The following is a 22,458-nucleotide window of genomic DNA, read 5'->3' as shown; positions in this document are numbered from 1 at the left end:
TAGAATTCTGACACAGTTAAATTATCGCCATGACACATCGTATATATATATACTGTTAAAAACTTATTCTTTTTTTTATCTATGTACGCAACCTTCAAGTCACGAACATGTATCATATTTATACTCGCACGAAAATTGGATGATATTTTTAAATTAATTTTTCGATAATTATTATGAAAATTGCAAAATGGTAAAGGATTTTTTTTCTTTGATTTCATCTGCTCTATCTGCATAATGATCTGAAAAATTATGTGGTTATTATTGGACACCCTGTATATATATTTATATACAGGGTATATATGGTATATGCATGCGTGCCTATGTAGATATAGATGTATCCCCACGGGTGTATTCCTGGACGCGCAGAGTTCCATAAAATTTCCGATGACGTTTATTCTAAACGATGATGGCACGTGGGGCCGAACGAACTCTATGCGATCGTGTCAAAATATCTACTTGCATACTCTTAAATAATTGCTATCGGCAGTATTTTTATCGCTCGTCCCTATTTAAATTTGAAGTTTTGCCTCGCAGATGTTGCATGGCGCCACGAATACCATTTGTAAAGTGTCATGTGGGGTATTTACAGAACCGCCTTGTCGTTGTTCGATCTCGATCAACTATTTAGAATTTAGAATAGGAAATGTTGATGGTTAGAAAATTGTAATTAAATAATTTTTTTTTTAAACTCCTAATATTATAAATCATATTTATGCCGTAAGTAAAATTTGAAGCGTTGCGTTTCCGCTTTACTAACGACAGACTTTTCGATTAATTTTTTCGAGTCAATTTAATTTTAACGAAAATATTCAGACATTGATAATATTTAAATTTAATTGATTAAAGAGCTTTTCGCGCGAATTATACGATTCAGGGATACAAAAATATTGTATATTCAAAATTACGGTATGGTTTTTTTTTAAGTAAAAGTTTGCGAGAAATATTGCGAGACTCTATCAATGACGTGCGAGATATAGCGGCGCGAGTACGTCTCGTTTAAATAATTCCGATCTGGGTAGAGTGTTTAGTAAAATTTGCGGTTTACTTCTCGGCAACAATGAAGCCACAAAATCTGAAATTTATACGAGAAGAGGTTTAGAAGTTTTACTTTAGTAGATACTTCAGAACTGTAAGCCGCGGGTGAGAAGGAGATCGACCTGAAATTTCCATCTCTCGTTCGCAAAAGTTTCAATGCGGGTGTTTGCATCCGCCGATGCATACGATCGTGTACTTTGCGTGCGCGTCCTCGTTCGAGCATTTGAAAAGTACGGGAAACTCAAGCGTCTCGCTTTGTGAACGCGCGACGACAACGCTCCGTTTTTTTTTTTTTTTGCTCCGCGACACAGTAGAATTTTATGAAAGCCTCCGGCTGCAAGGTGTCTCGTGACACTTTCCGAGGAACAGAGAGACAACGCTCCTAAGCGGAGCTTACGTTTTCGCCCGTCGAGCATTGAAAAAAAGCTCCTCGTCTTTGCGCTTCGCGCTTCTGCTTTCTCAGTACTTTTTTTTTATATTGTCATGTGTATACAGGTCGCATTTAGAGTCGCAAATTTTCATTTTAACTTTCTACTTTTGATATATTAATAGTTTTGTGTCCGTAAGCTTTCTTTTCTAACATTTTACTTCTCTTAATGCTGTTTTAATATTTTTATATTGTTTTAGTAATTACGTGTATTTTAAATTAAAACATATGTATTCCATTTTTCTTGCGGAAATTTTTCTGAACAACAGACGAATAATGAAATCAGTTTTAATTTTTGTAACACTCATTATTATACTGTTTAATCGTTGCCACATTATTTATGCATAAAAAATCTGCGTCTTTTTATCTATTGTTCTCTCGCGAGACAAAAAAGTTGATCTCGAAACGCGATTATTCACTGTAGCGTAATAAATTTTCCATATAAATTTTTTTATAAGTTATAATAAAAACGAAACCGCAGGAGATCGCATAATAATCTGAATTTTCAATAATACTCACTATATCGTCTCGATGTGTTACGCGCGATAGAACGAGAGAGATTTCTTATTTCTATTTGTTCGTCTGTTTTTCAAACGGGACAAATTTCCGGCATTACTCATTGTCGCGTTGCGTTCCTCTTCGTGCAAGCTTCCACAGGCGCGCGAGCGTACTCGGAAAACTGCAGCGAGTCGCATCCCTCACTGAGTGAGAGAGAAATCACGTGTCGGCGCGAGAGGAGCGAGTTCCGAGCGTGTCGCGTACCCAGGATTACTTTCGCGTCAGCGCTTATTGTTAGTCAAGATTGTATTGTCAACTTGGGTTTCTGGGAATCTCGCGGATGCGTTTCCCGCCGTATCGTGTTGGCGGAGTTCTCGGCTTATGCTAATTTTGCTGATGGAGGAAAGAGATAGATAGATAGGGGAATAGAGAGAGAGAATCACGTACTTTTGCAATGACTGCGCGTTATCGCCGGCGTACACATCTGCACTCGAGTACGCTTAAATAACGGTACCATAATGTATCTCCATATATCGAATCTGTTGCAACCGTTAATTATGATTCTGTCGTGAAAATATAATTTTAATTTTAATTATTGATTTTTTAATTAGTCTAGGATTGTTTATGTTTAACAAAATTTCTCCGAGTAAGATCGGTTGCGTTGCGATTGTTTAATACATTTAATCGTTATAAGAGTTTAATTATGAGACGTAACTATATAAGTAAATATATTTTATATTGTTCAATATTAAAAATCACTTATAAATAAAATAAAATGAAATATGTATGTAATTGGAAAATGTGCGTATTGAGAGAGAATTTTTGTGAGAGATAAATATTCGCCGTATGAATATTGGATAAAAATATTACAATAAAACTAGCTGTCTGTAATAACCCCGTGCTTTTGCAGTCCTTAGTGAATAATAGCGATGTGTTTATACGAATTAATGAGAAACTTGCAAGATCGATTCTTAATCTCCCTACTTTGCAGCGAGCATAGATTACACGCTTAGAAAAATCGCTTAGAATAATCGGTCTAAAATCGGTTTAAAATCGTATCAAAAAAGAGCGCTTTAATTTTGAAACATCGATTTGTAGCTTATAAGGGATTGGTATTTAAGAAAGAAGAAAGAGTTAAAGAAAGTCTTCAGCTTTGTGTCAAACGGATGATAAAATCCTTTAGAATACAAATATGCGTATAAAATTATCAAAATACTTCGCTATTTGTGGTTAATGAACATAAGTTAGTCAAACTATAATGTACGAATCGAAAAAGAAAATACGTAACGTGATCGTTAAAAAATTATTTGTTTATCGTCGCTAGTGCATGTTAAGAGTTAAAAGGTTAAAGTTACGCTTAAATGAGTTCGTACCAGAATTTCGCGACGAAAAAAACGAGCTTTCCTTCTCTTCGCATCTCATCGATCTGCTCGAGTCTCTTCTCTGCATCATGTCGTCTATAGCCCGCTCTTTCCATTTCTGTGTGCGCCACGGAAGGCTCGTTTGTTCCTTGACTCTTGGCCGAGGGGGATCAACTCCCCTCTTGGATTCGCGACTCGCCACGATTTCGTCAGATCAACAACGGACTTACATTACTTACGTGTATCGTCTCTTTAACGGAGTTAGGTGTACTCGAATGATAGGGGTGGAGGTCATTTTGCCGGTCGAATCTTTAAATAATCCATCAGCTTTCCATTAATAAATAATAGCCTTGACTGGCTTGTCTAACGGCGTGTCTGAATTTCATCCTTTTTTAGTTTATTCCGGGAAAGACTCGTAAACGGAAACGGCTCGTTTTCTTTATTTTTGTCACTATCCTGTCAGTTAATTGCGTCGACATCGTATAACATTCGTCGTTTCTTCCTCTTCCATCCGTGACCAACTGTTTTCCATGATAATGTATTTCCCGCGAACTGTTATATTCTATATTGTGCGAAAGACATATGTCGATATCTTCAAGCATCGCAAATATTGTGATCGTGATAATGACAGCAACAAATTGATATTATTATACTTGAGACAATTAAAAGATTTGATTTTAATTTTAATATTAATTTTAATTAACAATTCGCGTTATTAATTTAGATATAATGATTTTAGGTAAGATATTCATACACATGTCAATTTAATATAGTGTCACTACTGATAGCTATAATAAAGAACGAAAAACTAACGACTAACGACGTTAAAATTCGCATAATATGGGTTTAAATATTTTCACTAGTTTCTTTTTTACACTCCTCCACGTTAATTCGTCGCGCACTTTGTAGTAGTCTCGCAAATTCTCTTCCACAATTCAACCTTCGTTTCGACGTCCTTCTCTTTCTCGTTACGTAATCTCGAGATGTGCGTCTTCGTACGACGTCGTCGCCGTCGAGGATCAACGACGCGTATCACATCGACGCTTCAAATAACGATGAGTGTCGGTGTACGAGATCGGTTTCCGGACTGGTCGCGCTTCCGGGATCGCACTCGACGAGTCTGACAGTTTTCGCGGACCGCGAAAAGCCTGCCGACCATTTAGAGTCACCGGGCGAAACTAGTCGACGCGTAACTACATCACTGCCGCGGTCTTTATCCCTACCGCGAGCTACCTCTTCTTCGTCAGTTTCTTCATCGCGCGTCACGAAACCACCGTCGCGAGTCTCTCTCTTTCTAGCCCTCGCGACTATTTAAATCTTTTGTAGTTCCTCGTGGTCCCGCGACGCCAGGACCGTGTTATCGCACCGGGGCAATGATATTAGATTAGTGCACTTCTTTTTCATTTTCTCCAAAAAAAAAAAAAAAATCCTTAATTGATATTAGAATGATATGTGTAAAAATAATGTACAAAAGTTATTTTACGTTTATGAAATTTTTAAGTGACAAAGCGCAAAGCTTTCAATGACATTTATGAAATGATATCGTTAAAGATCAGAAAATATTGTTGTTATTTTCTAGTCACAAGTTTGGTTGAAATATGTGAAAAATTGATGGAGTATGCAAAGATTGCGTAATGGAAAGTACAAATCTTTTATGAAGAAAAGAGATAGATGAATTCTCTCATAACTTTTGCTTTAAATTTAATTTTATTGAAATTATATTTTTGCAGAAAATATATAAAAATATTTCATATTGAGTTTTTCGATAAATCTCTTTTCATACATCTGATCTTACTACTAGATAACACCAGGATGCTCCGGTACTGATCAACGTCATTCTATTTCTTTTGATGTTATTTTAGAAACGTCGCTGGAAGCGTTCTTATAAATTTTTATTACGCTTGACAGTAATATTACGCAAAAGTTATAATATCGAGTGAGAAAAAAATCTTCTTTTCTCCAGCAAGTTTATATATCATTTAAATCTATATACGTGCATTCATTGTAAAACTGCTGCGCTATACGTACGTTAAATATATCGATAATAAGAACATATCTCTCATCTGTATATATGTCAAACTTGAAGTTTTCTAGTGTGAAGATCACACTAGAAGAATACTTTCAGACATACTTTGAACTTTATATTCTTTTTTTTAACAATTATTTTTAGTAATTTAATATCGTTTCTTTGAGGAGTAATATTGTCGCTTCTTAAGTCAAACATCATCAGTTTTAAAGTCCGACGGTGCGATATTTTTGATATTGAAGAAATTCGATGTCGGTGCAACCCGGGGCGATGATAAATTGTTCATTAGACCGGCGATGTAATCTATCAAGAGGTTTTGAAAAAGGACTCAAAATAATCTCCTGACGTAGGTGGCGTCTGGTTTTCTCATCGTGTATGAGACGGGAAAAAGAGAAGAGCCGATAGATTGATCCAGCAAAACTCGCTTCGAATCCTCTCGGCGTGCCGTCAGTTTTTCTAATCGTAGAGGATTTTCTTCGCACGTTACTTGAATGCACTACGATAATCCCGGCTGCATAATGTGCCGGAAGGGAACAAAAAAATCTCAGACGCTATCTTGATTTGACGAGAGTGTCAGACACTCCTCCTTTTTTGTTTGACATATGTATATTAGGTGATTCTAAATCGTTTCTAATTAATCATTTCGTAACTATAAAAATAATTATATAATATATAAATTTTGTAGTTAAATTATGTTACCGCGTTGTTGTTGTTGTTTTTTTTTTCGATAAATGATTAAAAAATATATTTGAAATGTTTTTTTTTTTTTTTTTTATAGAATATATATATCGTAACTCAAGCTCATTAATAAAGTTAAAACTATTCGAAATTTCTCCGAGTTTTATTGATTTATCGACAGGGGCGATTAAAGTCGAAATTAATTTGACGTTTCTGACAGCATTATATAGATTATAGATAATTTATATGTAAGTATATTATAGATAAGTTAGCATTTTTAGATCTCGGAGTCTGTACAGCGTCGACATCTGGACCTCGAGTTCCGAGAGAACAAACGCCACCCTGGAATATTTGCCAAAACAAAGCTTTTCTTGGCTCCTCGGGTAAATGAATCTCGACGAAATCACGTACATGCATGCGATTCATACAAGTATCGTCATTCAAACTTTTTTCATTAACGTCGTGCTTTCGCGCAACATATCCGTTCAAGTTTATTCCTAAATTATAATTAACACGTAATATCTATAATATCTAAAAGGTATATAATATGACACGCATGTACCTACCATTATCGATTGATTTTCTTCGAAAGTATGCGTTCGATCAAACAATCGATTTCGATAATCTCTTATGTGTTTCCATATTAGAGAACTCTCGGTAGTATTGTGTGTGTGTGTGTGTATATATATATATCGACTGATAATTTTTCACTTCTAGACGTTATTAACTTCTTTTTAAATTTATTCAATTCGTATAACTTAAGTTTTATAAATTCATTAATTAAATTAGTCACATCTATACGGATTCATCACGTTCACTTTTAATTACAAGTCACTTGCTATTTTTTTCTCTTTTACTTAGTTTGTTAAGACACTGTTTTTCACGTCAAAATAAAGCTGTTATGTTAATGAAAGAAAACTTTTTTTTTTTTTTTTTTGTACAAAGTGGAATGCGGATGCGTTTTGCGTTTTCTTAAGCTCGCTCGAGCACATTTAGTAACTGAGTCAAGTCTGCTGGATCGAGTTCGCCGCTACTATAGAAACTGTGCTACTCTCGCGCTTATCCAACTGGACAAATTCAGCGTGTGCAGGCCGGGTTTCGAAAATAGTTCGTAGTAGGTTCATACGATATACGGCGGCTTCAATCTTGTGTACGCGCGTGTCTATTTGTAGGCGATTCCGGCGCGATGCAGTTTACGAGATTTAGCCGTAGCCGCATAATGAAATTCTCTATGTCATAAAATATATTTTATTGCTTATATGCAATATAATTCATAATGTCGAATTCATAATTAATAATAGCAATGGCAATGAGACTTGCGAAGCTAGTGAGATTCATTTAAAATATCGTTTAATTTCGGCGAGTAATATTGCGTTGAATAAATTTATTAAAACCTGCCTGAAAAGTCTAAAAATTAATTTCACAATGTATTTAAAAAGGGTGAAAGAGGGAGAGAAGAAAAAGAACAGCATTTTCTAGTAGAAGGATAATCTACTATGTAAAACTTTAACGACATATTCTTTGATGAGTTTAAGATGGACTTGTTCTTTTTTTCGAAAATGTGATGAGATACTTTGTGTATCTTCGAGATGTCAGCTTCATTTTTTATCGTGAAATATTTGCTAACTTTAATAGAATAATAAAAGCTTGGAATTGCTCTTTTCCATGATATATCAAAAATTCCTTTAACACGGTAGTTAAATTAATCCTTGATTGCTCTGGCGCAATCATACTCCAGACTCCAGAGAATTAAATATTTAACATTATTAGTTGGTCTGGCCTGCCACTAATGCGTAATGGAAGTCCCGGTGAAATTAATTTGGCTTCCGAGTGTGAATTGTCTATAATGACTAATTAATAATTCAAACAATGGCGTTCGCAGCAATCGCGCTAGTAAAATTCCCGTGAATATTCTTCGACTACATTTAGCACGGAAATAAATTACATAAATAACGATATCTGAAAACCTGAAAACAATAAAAAATAAATTCACCGTAGCATTATGTTTGAATCTTTGGAATAAGATTATAGTTTTATTTATCTAAAGATATTTTTTTTTTTTTTTAGGATTTTTTATAGCGAAACATCTATTGTTAATTTCAATCTACATATTTATTTGTCGAAAAAAAATGAGAAAAATTTGAAATGGTGAAACGCCTTTTCCTGTCTCTCTAAATATATCGAAAATTGTTCTAACTTGTTTATCTGTTGCAAACATCCTCTCTAACACCGATCAAGTCGAACGAGAGGATGAATATAATAACCGCTATTATAACGTTCTTTTATAACGACATATTCATACGATCTCCCTCTTTTTCCCCGCTTTTCATACCCCTTAATTCATCGATAGATTCGCGCGAGCTGCCGCACGCCCGCGTATATTCTCCCTCGTATTAACCCCCCTTCTTTACCTTGCTCCACTTCGGCATTGATGTGAATGGTTCTCAGTCTGAGTTCCTCGTTCTCGTAAATCATCCCCCTTGAGGACTTCCGGTCGAGTTTTCTATTCGGCTTGACGCTGACATCCCTCCGCCTGGTTCTCAGCATCCCGGCACCGCCGACGCCGCCCACCCCCGTCCCCGCCATCATCCTTTTCCTACGCCACTTGTCTCTTCTACTTTTTTCCGCGTACGGTATGCGATGTATTACAAAGAGCGGATCACGGTGAGCGGTCCGATTGTCCGCGACGATCAGCGCAGCCTCTCGAGAGGATCAGCGCGCGACTCTCCCTCTCTTGCTCTCTTCCTTTTCGCGTGAAACTTTCTCGCGAGATACGCGCGCCCGCTCCTCGTGACTATTTGATCCTTTGTTTGATCTTTGACGTTACTCGAGCAAAGTTTCGAGTACGAGGATTTTACTCGACTTTCGCAACTATGACTTGGCCACTCGACGTTCTTTCTATCGTGTAGGCAAATCCGAGGGTCCGTTTCAAGGAGTTTGCCTTAATCCTTGATACGTTACACCGTGAGATACCTCATCTTGAAGCACCCGCACTTTTTTTAGATCGTTTCTTCCGTTGTGTATTTTCAGATCAAAACCTTGCTGTCACTAAACACATAATCACTTTCTTTTGTCTAGTTTGACGAACTGTTTGTATTAATATTCGTATAATAATAGAAAAGAAGAGAAATTGTTCAAATAATTATAAAATTAACTTTATTAATATTGTATATATAATATAAAAACTCTCTTTTCCCCATTAGATTTTATCACTGGAGAATTATTTCTAGCCAGCATCTCTTAACAAGCATCTTCGATCGTTTTTATTAACTCGAGATCAATAATGAAAAATTAGTTTCGATGTTCTTATATTTATATTATTACGTTATAATAACTCAGTATTATAGAAAGATGCGCTATACGGTTAGGATATAAGATGCGCGGAGATATATCTGATCTCGAGGACGACGCGACGCAAAGTCGCTTCCTCCAGTTAAAACGGAAATATACGTTTCTCGCACAGTCACTCTGCCGGCGAAGAGTCTGCATCAATCCCGGGGAACAAACCTGGGAAGCGAGGTGTAATTGATGCCGTAGAAATTCCGGGAAGACCGACAGACGCCTGCCTTACGGACTCGCCGAGTCACTCTCTATTGTGAAGACTATACACGTTGGTTTGTAGTACCGCGAAGTTTCTACACGTCGGCTCGTAATATCACGAAGACTATACAGAGACGTAATATCTTCACGCTGCTGCATCGTGAGATCAGGGTTAAGAGCTGTTGACGTTGGAGAATAATCTGCGCCGAAAATTTCGTATATACCACGTTGGTTCGCAAAGACCATTTGTATCAGTATCCCGCAGATTGTATATCTTCTTGGTTCATAGCGAAGACCGTGTTGAGAGTTATCGATACTGTAATAACGTAACGTAACGTAACCCGTCTATGATACTCCGGTGTATTGATACTCGACGTTGTATTAACTTAACGGAGATTCTCCACCGGGGGGGCGATTTACTAATTGGCGAGTTCTCCGCGAGGAAATTACACGTCTCTCGTCGGATCGTCACGGATACGACGAGGACCTGGTCAGCTTCGTGGACCCGTCCGCGATCGCGTCGTGCCGTTTAGAAGGAATTACAGCGTCCGGCAGCATCGGTCGCCGACGTCGCCCTCGCGGCCGCAAGAATTTGCATCGGGCACTCATTTCTCACGCGGTATTCCTCGCACGCAATTTGCGTCCCCATTACTCAGCGTTTATCAGCGTGCTCGGACGACCACCTCTAGTACTTTCGAGCTCCGTCCTTTCGTTTCTCTTTTTATTTTTTTTTCTCTCTTCTTTTTCCCCTCCTCAGTCTCTCTATTTTGTTTTGTCTTTCTCTTCTAATTTGTTTTGCACGTCCGCGCGGCACACGCGAGGGAATTTATCTCGTCGCTCGGATGGATTCTCTGCAATCTTTTGGCTGGCTGCGCCGGTCATCGGTCGACTACCATAGCCTGTTATGTATGCCGAGACTTTGGCCCCCTAGGCCGATGATTATTCACGAGGGACTGAAAGTTGCGGGGCTGAAGTTTTAGCTTCTAGTATTTAGTTTCTTTTCTATTCGCTGGGGACGCCGCTCGTGCGTTCGCACAAAAATTGCTCTCGCGAGGACGATAAGCGATTGCGATGTGAAATGCACTGTAGCTGTTGCAAAACAATTATCCGCGATGATGCGTCACTCGAAGACTCGTTGGTCCTTGAAATATGCGTTAAAGTCAAGTTGAAGTAAATGACATGGTGATTATTAGTCGACGTGAGGAACATCTTTGCGCGTTTTTTGTCGTTTCTATCTCCACTTCTCACATTTTGCCATTGAATGAAGCGATAATTGCTTTCGTCGTTAGTGATCTGAAAAAAATATATATATGTTAAAAATTATATAATAATTTTATAATAATTTTATTGTTATATACCATATGTCGAATATTTAGTATCGAATATTTATTATAATATGATATCGGGTGTTACATATTATATATGGTATCAAATATTATATTATATCGAATATTTTTTAATGGAAATAAAAAGTAATTATCAATATCTCATTCTTTTTGGATAGTTGTTGGATTAAATTGTTGCCTTTATCAGATATCGATCGTTTTAGCCGTTGCAAAAATCGAATATTTGCTCGTCAGTAGAAATGGCTAAAAGTCGCGATAAAAGCTTTCGTTCAAATAACAAAAATGTCAATATTGTTGTAGAAACTCTCGTGAATTACGGTTTTATTTGCCCGCGAAACTTCGAAAGAAGTCAGGAGGGATACACGCGCAGGAACTGATTTAAAACCTTGTAGACAACTTCACTTGTACAAAATTGCTTCGCGTATCGTAGAATGCGAAGTATTGACACGCGTATTCGGGTAAATGCGTAAAAAGGCGAAACGTTTCATTCTTGCGCAAAGGAGGAAGCGAGTAACCGCTTTTGAAAGGTGCTTTTTTCGCGATGTTGCTCCCTCAGCGTTTTCTCTCTTTCTCTCGCCTGCTCTTCTTGTGACACTCAAAGTCCAGGCAATGACATCAAAGAGGATCGCACAGCAAAGCAGGTGCATATCCTCGATCGCTTGTTGCTACCCTGTTCTGAAAGCAGACGCAAAGAGCGACAAGAAGAAGTCGAGAGAAAAAAAGAAATATACACACATAAAGAAAAAAATATTTTAACAAAAATTGTAGTCCTTGAAAGAATATATATATATATATATATATATATATATATATATATAAATTATTTGCCGAAATAAAAAATGTTTATAATTAATTGAATTTATTAATATTAGCGGATTATCAAGTTTTCGCCAAAAATGTTTTTTTGGCAAAGTTTTTATATTTATAGATATGTACGATAGAATATGCGGTAATTATTCAGAATCACGGCTCCACCTGCAAATGGGCAGCAAATTTTTTTTACGCACTTTTTATGTTTAGAAGGAAATGTAAATAACCATTTTTAATTGAGGGAGGCCCAAAAAAAAGGTATAGACCAAAATTATAAAGGGTTTTACAACTTTCCACGCAAAGTGAGATTTCCACTCAAAGCGAGGTTCAACGCAAACCTATGTGTCTAGTTTTTTGATAGTGGAGCCTCCCCGCAGGGGGCGGGGGGGGGGGTGGAACATATTGCTTTCACGCATATACTTTTTAATACAAAGTAAGATTCCACATGGGTTTACAATGTTCTACTTTATGCATATTTACCAAACAAAAATTATATAAAACAGCACTTAGCAATACAAAGGTTTGAGTTGACCCTCGATTCGCGTGGAAAGTTATACCAAATAAAAATATAAATGGAATGGAATAAGTTAAAAAGAATTAAAAAAAAAAATGCGTCTGATATACGTAGTTTTGGTGATGAATGAGCTTAATCGTTGTATAAATAACGACTTCCTTGAGTTTACATTAGAAACCTGCAATTATCTCTGAGCTATCTGGCGCGATAATTATAAGAAAAGTAAGAACTTTTTTACGCTTCGTCATGCATGTCTGTTGACTTTTTTTGATGAAGCTAATACTTTTCAATTAATACCGACGAAGACTGATAAAAAAATAATGGCAGAGGTGAAAGTTTTCTTTCTAGCTAAGATATTTTTTGGATGCGAGATAAGATAATCGTAAAGTTCAAGTATTTTATGGCGAAACGACAAGACTATGCATGCTTAGAGCAGATATTCGATTTTGAACGCATTCCAAATAGTGAGTCATGATTCGCGACTCGTGTGACGAACATGAAATTAATGTTGCATTCGACGAAAGCTATTTGCCAAACGAATTTAATATCGAGCAATCTATAAGATAAAAGTTTATTATTTTTATGTTTTTATTCTCTTTATTATCTCTGCAATGGACGAAAATAACTAATCCGATTTTCACCACTCCACACACACATATATTTATATTTTTAGAACGTTGTCTTATATACTTAAAATACTGACGGACTTCGCATCATTTTTAATGACATGCCTTGTCACATTACCAAATATTTTGACGAGTCATATTATATATATTTTGAGCTTTTGAATGTCTACTGTCATTTATTCTCTTCCCTTGTTGATAAATTATTATTTATTTGACAGAATGAGATACATATAATATAAGATATATAGGTATCTATTTTAAATAATTATTAACAATTAACTATTTTATAATTTTTTTTTCTTTACGTGTTACAAATAAAAAAACATATAGTTCAAATAAATATATTTAATTTATTTACTTATTTTTTCTCTTGTGACGTGTATGGTTAATGAGTATTTTAAGAGAGCAGCATCAGACGATACAGCTATTTATAAGCAAATTCGCGTCGCGTGCAAAGGCGCCAACATATATAACTCTCGCTTAAAAAAAAAAAAAATATCCATGAGAACTTTCTCTGTCGACATAGGTTTCTCGCACCCTCACAATTTAACGAGATAGGACGCGAGGTCTTTGATGCGGGGACGAGATGTAAGAAACCAGAAGATACAACTAGCAACAATTATGCTCCTTTAAGCGTGAATGGCGCGACAGAATGGCGGGGGCGATGTATCTCCTTTGTAACGGGAACTTGACAGTACGAAAGTTTTCGCGCTGCCGGGCAAAAACTTAGGGCTCGTTAAGGGGCGCACATTTGCATGACATTTATCACAATTCCTGCGAGGATCTTTAAGATACGTGCCAGCGTGCGGCCGGATAAAGCCGGAAGGATTAATGAGGACGTCCCTCACATTTCGCACGGTTGTTAAGACGAAATATATATTCGCCCGATTCTTAAACCCCTCGGTACTTTGGTCTTACTTATTCGTGCGCCCTGTATATAATGTCATTCTCTTATAATATACCATGTAATATACCTTCGCGGAAGAATATCTGTTGTAGCACTTTTTTTTTTTTTTTTTTAATATATATATAGAGGAATGGAGTTTTTTTTCTTGGAAAGTTGTCAGGCGGTTATATGTATATTGGAAATATTATTTTAATAAAATATTTCGGATAGCCGAAAAATGTATGAAATTTTAATATAAGTATGTATATTTTTTTTTTTTTTTATTCGCAAAAGTATTCACATTATTTCATTGTGCGAAAAACAATTTCTCTCGTTTCTTATTCGCAATTAAAATAGGATTGATTTTGTTTGCGATGTGCTTTTTCTCGAAGTTTGCTTTTACGTGCGCGAAATGCAATAACATGCCTATTGGCCACCTGGTGGCCATGCAATTTTAACGATTTCCGGTCTCGACCGATACGCGTTTGGCGGCTACGTATTATGCGCGTATCATCAACATAGCGATATAATGCTCGACGTAAAACAGACGTGGATCACGTGGCAACACACAGTTCTTAATATTAAATAGTCGGAAAACACGTGATTTTCCGTATATATATTCTAATAATTTAATTATATGCATACAATTATTGCATATAATTTAGTTGTGCCTCAGATTTATACAATAATCAGTTGCATAATATACGAACATTAATGTCATATTATTAATATTAATTTGTGATATTTTATGCATCCGCATAATTATATTCTCAACGTATAGTAAAATATATACGGATGAAATATTGGAAAATTATAATTTCTCGGAGAGAATTATAACTCATGCATATCTTACATTTAATAATTTTATAAATGTATCAAGTTTTAAAGATATTTTTTTTATATGAAGTACACAGAGAAAACATTTTATCTTCCTTATTTTTTTTATTCCAAGTATTATGTAAATATAATATATAGAGAGATATTTTATATAATATAGAAAACTAAATATTTTATGATTAATATGATTTCTAAATTAAGAAATTTAAAACAAACAAAAAAAAAACTTTTTCTTGTTTGCTTCTTGACGTATTCAAGACATCGATTTTCCGCATTCGATTCACGCGATGACGATTGTATGCGAAACAGATTCGACCTTCTCTCGCTAGCGTATATTTGCATGGCGTGAAACATAAACGATGTAGTGCGATGCAGCGACCATGGTGCCTCGCGCAAAAATCGAATTTGTACCGTGAAGTGCGAGATCGGGGCGTTATCGGCCAGTAGGCGTGTGCACAATTTTAACGATTTCCGGGCCGGTACTTTCGGCGTAACGCGTTTTGCGCGTCGTCGCCGACGCGCTTGAAGGTCGACGCGAACTAGACGCCGTGATTTGAGATCTGGATTGGAATGATCGGTGGAATGGAATCGATGACGGGGCGCGTTATTATTAAGCGAAGCGACGACGGCTTGTCGATCACGAAATGATATTCGTCGTCGACGTCTCTCCGCCACGTTTTTCCATATCATATTAAAGGGAATCTCCTCACTTACGAATACATTGCTGCGCTGTGTGAAACGATGCTAAAACAGTTTGCAGTTTGTCCTCCATAATGAACATGATCGCGCGCACTGCTGTTTCCTAGAACAAATTAGAAATGAGACGAGAAAAATTATTAATACATTGAATTATTTTATAAAAATTTTTTTGAACTATTCTTTTCTGAAAAAGAACTTTTATTTGTTACTCAACGGAATTGTGAGATTAAAAAATAGTTAATACAATATTAATAAAGAAATCATATAAATTTTTAGTCTTTTTGTTCTATTTGGTCGGAAAAAATTTAATTGCTATCGTTTTCTAAATAGTAATCATTGAGCTCAAGTTCAGATTCTTAAAAAGGTGTTTATTGCAACATTTTATTTATTATTTAATTATAACAAGATTTTATTTTTAATCGAACTATAAAGATTAATTATAGGAATATTTTATAATAAAAATATGACATTATATTAAAGACGTACCTTCTCCACAATTATGAATTCTTATTATACTTTATTTTAATATTAAGTTTTTCTGACAAAAGAGAGATTCTTATTTTTAATTTATTGGAGTTTAGGGAAATAGCGATTAACACCCGGAACATTCCGTAGAACATGTCGATGGCGTAGCATCCGTGACACACAATCGTCGCAATGACGGGCCCATGGATTACACACCCGACACGTGTCGCCGACACGTTTACCGGCGTGATGTTAACACACACGTGCGTCGTCGCGACTTCGCCGCGTTGCGGCGTGTCTCGTAGTGCGTAAGTGCCGCGCGGAAATGCGTGTACCCATGGTTTGCGAATGATTTACACGCGATCGTGCATAGCATGCACCGGCTGCGATTCGTTCGCACAGATGCAGCACGAAGATTTAATTTCGAGAGCGATCGTTAACCTGACGATCGTTAACGACGTCCGATTCGCCGGTTTTAATTATCGCTCGTCAAGTTTCGCTGCGCTTGTTTCTCCTTTTTTTTTTCCCCCTTTCCATCGCGAAATTCTGCTCAAGGGCATACATTCAAGAGACCCGATATATCCGTCATCGATAGAAAACATGTCGGAGAGGATGGTTTCGCCTTTCTCGGGCTTTTCATTCAGAACGAGTCGTGTCCAATTAAACGAGACATCTCTTATGTGCTCCTTTTATTCATAAGGTGACATATTTTTTCGATATTTTGCCCTTAGCTAAAAGTGGAGGTACGTCAAGCTTAGAACGTATATCCTTATTTATTGTGAATAACATATTAATTCTTAATTTAGCAAAATTATAATAATAATATCTTGAAATTATAATGAAAGATACAAACTAAAAAATAATATATTATTGGAGGAACTGAACATTTAATAAAAAAAAGGGAAATTGACGATTTCACTGATAACAAGTTACATTCTGGGAATTTAAATCATGAAGATATTCCTTGCTTCTCATGGCAAGATATTTCGTTATTAAGCGAATAGACACAAAATGAGCGCAATAAAAGAATACACGCGGGACACGGTCGGGTCACCCTCGTTAGACAAGAATGTCTAATAATAGTAATAAAATGAAGCGATGATGTACTTAGATGCCTCTCGAGGAATGCTAACGAGGCGACCGTTCCCTCTCCGTTTGCAATTCCGGTATACTTTGAGAGAAACGTAATACGGGAATACAATACAAGCCAAGTTTCACCGCGTTCGCAGAAGTCACTTCGTCGAGGCAATCCGGATTCGCGACGAGGCCACGGACGCAGGTAATTGAATTCGATCGAAAATGCTTGCCTAATTGCAGCGTCAAGTTCTCGTAAGCCTCGTCTTTGGAAGTTCGCTCTTCTTCCCCCTCTCCAATGCCTAATACCTCTTCTACTTCCGCACTCGGCCCCTCTCGATTCGCCTTCCATCTTGAAAGTGGGACTGAACTTTCGAGTTTGTAGAACTGAATCTTAAGCGGCCAACCCTCCAATTTAAACTTGGACCGCGATGTTATCCTTCTGCCCTTGAAAGCGGGTTACTTTTGCTAACGTTGGGACACAACGCCATGTTTCTCCCCAATCTTCGTGATAGCTGATGAATCATTTTAATGTGGCGACCGCAACGTGCTTTTCTCGCTTTTCAGATAATATGCCGAAGTCTTTTTACGTATTCGTGATATTGTTACATATTTGCTATTATTCGGTATTTGTTGCAAAATATTGTAGAAATAGTAATATTTTGATGAATATGAGATCAAATTTTCCTTAGCGAATATGAAAATAATGAATTTTTTGTGACAATTTCATGATTTTTTAGTATGTAATATATGGTATATTTGCGTAAAATATCTTTGCAACATCTTTGTAAAGACATTATTGAAAATAATGGACGTTGAAATTTTAATTACTTATCTTAATTACGACGAGAGCAAATATTGATGCACGGGAAAAAAAATGCAGTTGCTTCAATTAAAGTCGACGTCACGGGATGCCACAAACGTATATAGTTTATTAAATGATATTTTTGTTGGACCAAATATCATTTAATAAACTATATACGTTTGTGGCATCCCGTGACGTCGACTTTAATTGAAGCAACTGCATTTTTTTTTCGTGTGCAGTAATAAATATATTACGCAGCACAATATCGATTTTTACAGAAAAAAAAGTACTTCCAATCTTTCTTCCGTTAAAAAATTATTTATAATCTTGTTGAATAATATTATCCTTTTTTTTTTGTAATAACACCTCGTCGTCGCGACATAGACGGAAGCGCGCAAGAATAAACTGCTCGAAACGGACAGCGGCAGATATCTCAGCTGTTCTATGCGACCTGTCTCGACTGATTTTTCGAGCATACGTCCGAACTGTCAACAGTCTGACGGAGCGGGAAAAGACTCCAAGAAAAACGAACGGCCGCCGAGTTAGAAATGAATCATCGGCCGGCTCATAGCACTATCGTCGACGATTAATTCATCGTCGACCAATCGTTATTACAGTCGACGGCCGACAGATTACTTGGCGTGGTAGAAAAAAGCTTTTACGCGCCATTTTCGTGTCCGGGATGAACGATCGCTTGGGGCCAGCATGAGATCGTGGCGATGAGAACTTAATCGCCGGGAAGAGACAGAGAGGAACGAAAAGAAGCCGGGGTTCCCATGTGGTGCCCCACGATAATTCGGAATTTCATAGCCGCACTACTCTTCGCGGCAGAAATAACTCGGGGCATCATATGAACGCAGCTTGAAAGCGCCAGCATGTAAACACCTCGTAATCGACTAATCGGTCGTGATGCTGGAAGTAGATATTCATATGCCGGGATGTTTCGAGATATATACCTGTCGTGGAAGAACAGGAATAGACTTTTTAATATTCAGCATTGAGCACTTTAATTAAATCACAAATTGGGACTTCCAGAAAGTAAAGTTTGAATTTTAGTATGACAATAGCTTTCAATTAAGGCATTTATTCACGCTTATAATTCAAGGATTGTATCTTTCACAAAACTCCAGTGAAGAAATAGAATCTATGTCGAATGGATCTAAGAATTATATTATGAAGTTATTATATGAAGTTCTCGAAATAATTGATTATTATTATCGTTATTATTAAATTGTATTTTTGTTAAATATATATTGATATTGCAGCAAAGATGGGATTTGAAATTTTTCGAGTTACGTGTACATTATTAAAAAACAGAAGCTTCCTCTATGAGGAAACAAAATGACTCCATTTACGATTGTTCGATAAAGTTTTCGAAAAAAGTTTGCCTCTTATGCCGCACATGCTGTACTTATGTGTCGCGAAACAAATTTCCATGTCGTATTCCCGCGTTTATTGCCGCGTTTATTGCTCGCTGTTACGCGCAGCAGCTTCAGAAACGGTTTACGAAGTGCGGATTCGGATTTACGAATGTCGCGTCTCCGAATCCTCCGTCATGCTCGTACGACGATCATAAGAAGATTTTATTGTTACAACATTATAACATAGATAGTTGCGTCGCAGCGTGTCTTTTTTTTTTTATGTCTGAATAATCTTGAGTGTGACTACTTGAATGTCTACACCGGTTGTCCGACTTATAATGGCAACTCTTTCTTATATACAGAAAAAAAATATTCTTCTTTCAAATCTTTAAATCGCGCTCGAAGGAAATAATTTATCGATCTAAATATTACTTCTTATCTATTCGCATACATATTGCTTTAAAAATTGTCAAGTTTAATTGAAGTCAATTTTTTTATTAGTTAATTTAATTTTCTTTAATTTTCTTTTTTATAAACAGATTAGAGTATATATATATATATATATATTTCTGTAACGTACACGTTCGACTTTTTATCGTACGATAAATCGATAAACTATGAATAGAGAGTCAAGTTGTTGCTCTTTGAAACATAGGTATTTTTATTGAGAGAAAGTATTGAAAATTGTCAAGGCGCAAATTTGCTGATATTGTGCTTCAGAATAAATATTCACATTTTTCCATCGAGATGCAAGCTTTTGGTTTTGCAATCGAAAATTGTTGGGAGGAAAAATAAAAAGATCAAGCGAAGCACGAAATGAATGTCATATTACGGCGAAACTCGATTTCGAGGGACGAGAGGAAAAGGAGCAGATTCTAATTGTACTCAACGCGGTCGATGCGGCGTGTAGCGTCGATAAAAGGATCGGCGATAAAAGACAGCGAGAGGGCTAACGGAGAGATATAGGAGAGATATTTTTGCGAGAGACGCTGTTATTGTTCGGGCCCTCGTGAACGAATGTCTCAATGTCCATCTTCGTGCAGGACAGTTGATAAATGCACGCGCGATTTGACGCGGTCGGCACTGGTTCCCTCCCTTGTGAATACGTCTATCTTCGCGTTCGTGTGTTCGCGCATACTCCCACTACTGTTTTTTACGCACATGTAGGTTTTACGATGCAGCACATTTTTTGGGAATCGAATTGGAAGAATTGAGAAGACGAAGGCAGATGTGTATATTTAAGCCGTGCGATTGTGTAAGAAAATTATCTACTTCTAAGACAATAGTCGATTTTGGTGAATTAAAAACATAAATTTATATAATAAATATTACGTATATAATGTTTCTTTATCAATCTCTCATGGATGATTTTGCTATATTATTTAGAGGATTACCATAGGAAAAAAATTACTCTCCGGTGGCAAACTTTCGAACGAAACGCTTTCGTATGATAGGCAGACAGTAATCCAAACGGATGGAACAAAAGAAAAGCCGCGTTCGCATTCTCAAAGCCTCCATCGACGGCAATGTAAACATCTGGATATATATAGCGGTGAGAGAAAACGGCGAAAAGTTTTAGCGAGTGCCTCTGACAATCCTCAGACGGCTGACAGGGTGTATACGTGTCAGAAATAATCGTTCTCTAAAAAAGAAAACTTTACTAAATATCGAACGATTAAGTATTTAATCAACAATAGAGTTATATTGTAATCTGGAATTTTTTAATTTCAACTCGCGAACCGAAACATGTGATATTCATATTTCAATAATTTTCTACATTTTCAATTTGATTTCTTTCTTGTACTTAAAAAACGCTTAGCGCTATGTTTAGATAATTTTTTTAAGATCGAAGAATCGATTATTGAAACACTAGTAACATCTTTAAGTCAGAAATGACATTTTTACTGTTGCAACTCGCTTCTTACCGTCAAAACTGCGAGAGATATAATCAGCAACAACATCTATTCGTCTTTCAAACACCATACAATCAGCGCAGACATTTTCAATTTTTCAGAATCAGTCCGTAACGTGATTTAATTTCTTCTATCTGTATCGTAGTCCTCTCTCTATTTCGCGCGTTTCTACTATAGAAATTTTTTACATCCGCGGGTATCTTCGGGTACGTTTGCGGATTCGAACGAGAAGATCGGTTATTTTTCTTTCTCTTTACCCCGGGATAACCCCGAGTTTTCTCGATTCTGTTCGCTTTATTGCCTCGCCTCGCTCGTCTTCTTCTTGCGCCGTAACAGCGCGGAGTAGAACGCGCCCTTCGATTCTAATAGAACATCGTAAAACCACGACGACGTCGTGAAAACCGCAGAAGACGATATAGCATCGGGGGAAACATCGTCCAAGGCGGGCGGATCTCGATCTCGCGTATGTATCCCGTCATTTTTCCAATTTCTTCGAGCTTCACATTTCTCGATTTCTACACTTTTTCTTTACCGGTCTTTCGCGAAGAACGTGTCGGGCTGACCGGCTACACGTGACAAATATCCACGAGGAAAAATTGATAAATAAATAGAACTGTCGTGAATAACGCGCTTTCTCTCTCTGAATTTTCATTTAAATATTTTTGTGGAAATATCACTACGTGATATGCACTTGCTTTTATCTATGAGTATGTACTTTTGTTAATGACAGACATCTGCTAATTAATGGTGATCTATCCTTACAATATTCGAAAGATACACTCGATAGTTTTCGATTGTTGCATTAATCACATTCAGATCGATCAATTAAATTTAATTTCAATCTAATCTTTTATCACTTTTTATTTTTTTTTTAATTTTAGAAAAAGATAAAATTATGCTAAGAGCTAAAATTGAACGGTATTGATGAAATCAGTTGTTAGTAATTTAATGCCACTATACTTATTAGACACGAAGATGTATTAATGAGCGTAATATTACTTTCTCAGTAATTATTAGATATTAAAACACATTTGAACACTTTTTCAATCAGAAGATCACGACGGCACAGATCGTCTATCATTATTCTTGCTTTCTTCCAGTTCCTCCCTTTTTTGCACGAAGAAACTTCTCTTCTCTTCGTCTTACGCATTTCCACCCTTTTTCCCTCGAGCTTCGTTACGCCACGCCACACCACCTTTGACCCCCGCTTTTCTTTGCACGCGGACAGGAAGACAGGAAGTTTCTTTGGCACGTACCTTTTTCTTCTTCTTTCTCTTCCACTTCCACGATTTCTTTTTATTCGCGTTCCCCGTCGTCGTCGTCGTCGTCGTCGTTGTTGTCGTCGTTGCCGTTGTTGCCGTCGTCTTGGTTCTTCTCTTCTCCTCCTCTACCACCGTCCTCGTCCTTCTCCCCCTTTTCCTCTTGTTCCTCTCGCTTCTTTCCGCGGCCACGGCCGTGCGGAATTCGAACCGGGGTTCGATTTGGCGGCACCCGGTTGGAGCTGGTCGGCATTACTGTGTTCGAGGTAGACCGCTCGCACCCGAAGTCTACCTCCCT

General features: G+C 37.0%; 2 protein-coding genes across 10 annotated transcripts in view; one reads left to right on the top strand and one right to left on the bottom strand.

The window, feature by feature from the left end:
• The window catches only part of LOC138935070 (uncharacterized), a 34,049-nt gene extending 11,629 nt beyond the window's left edge, over positions 1-22,420 (bottom strand). For 2 of the 9 annotated variants that reach the window (XM_070299390.1, XM_070299395.1), the window contains exons 1-2: positions 22,158-22,420; positions 8,437-10,858 (exon numbers count right to left, since the gene is read on the bottom strand). In XM_070299390.1, the coding sequence (XP_070155491.1) occupies positions 8,437-8,614 (178 nt within the window). In that variant the 5' untranslated portion in view covers positions 8,615-10,858; positions 22,158-22,420. The other 7 variants (XM_070299391.1, XM_070299392.1, XM_070299393.1 and 4 more) reach the window with 7 other exon arrangements.
• Ror (tyrosine-protein kinase transmembrane receptor Ror) overlaps positions 1-22,458 on the top strand; it is a 222,676-nt gene that overhangs the window by 52,531 nt on the left and 147,687 nt on the right. The gene's annotated exons all lie outside the window — the stretch shown is intronic.

The sequence above is a fragment of the Polyergus mexicanus genome, unplaced genomic scaffold (genome assembly GCF_030449975.1).
Source record: "Polyergus mexicanus isolate NDT 795.1 unplaced genomic scaffold, iyPolMexi1.0 SCAF_7, whole genome shotgun sequence".
In the NCBI taxonomy this organism is placed as follows: domain Eukaryota; kingdom Metazoa; phylum Arthropoda; class Insecta; order Hymenoptera; family Formicidae; genus Polyergus; species Polyergus mexicanus.
Note: the sequence above shows the minus strand (reverse complement) of the source record. Positions and strands in the feature narration are given on the sequence as shown.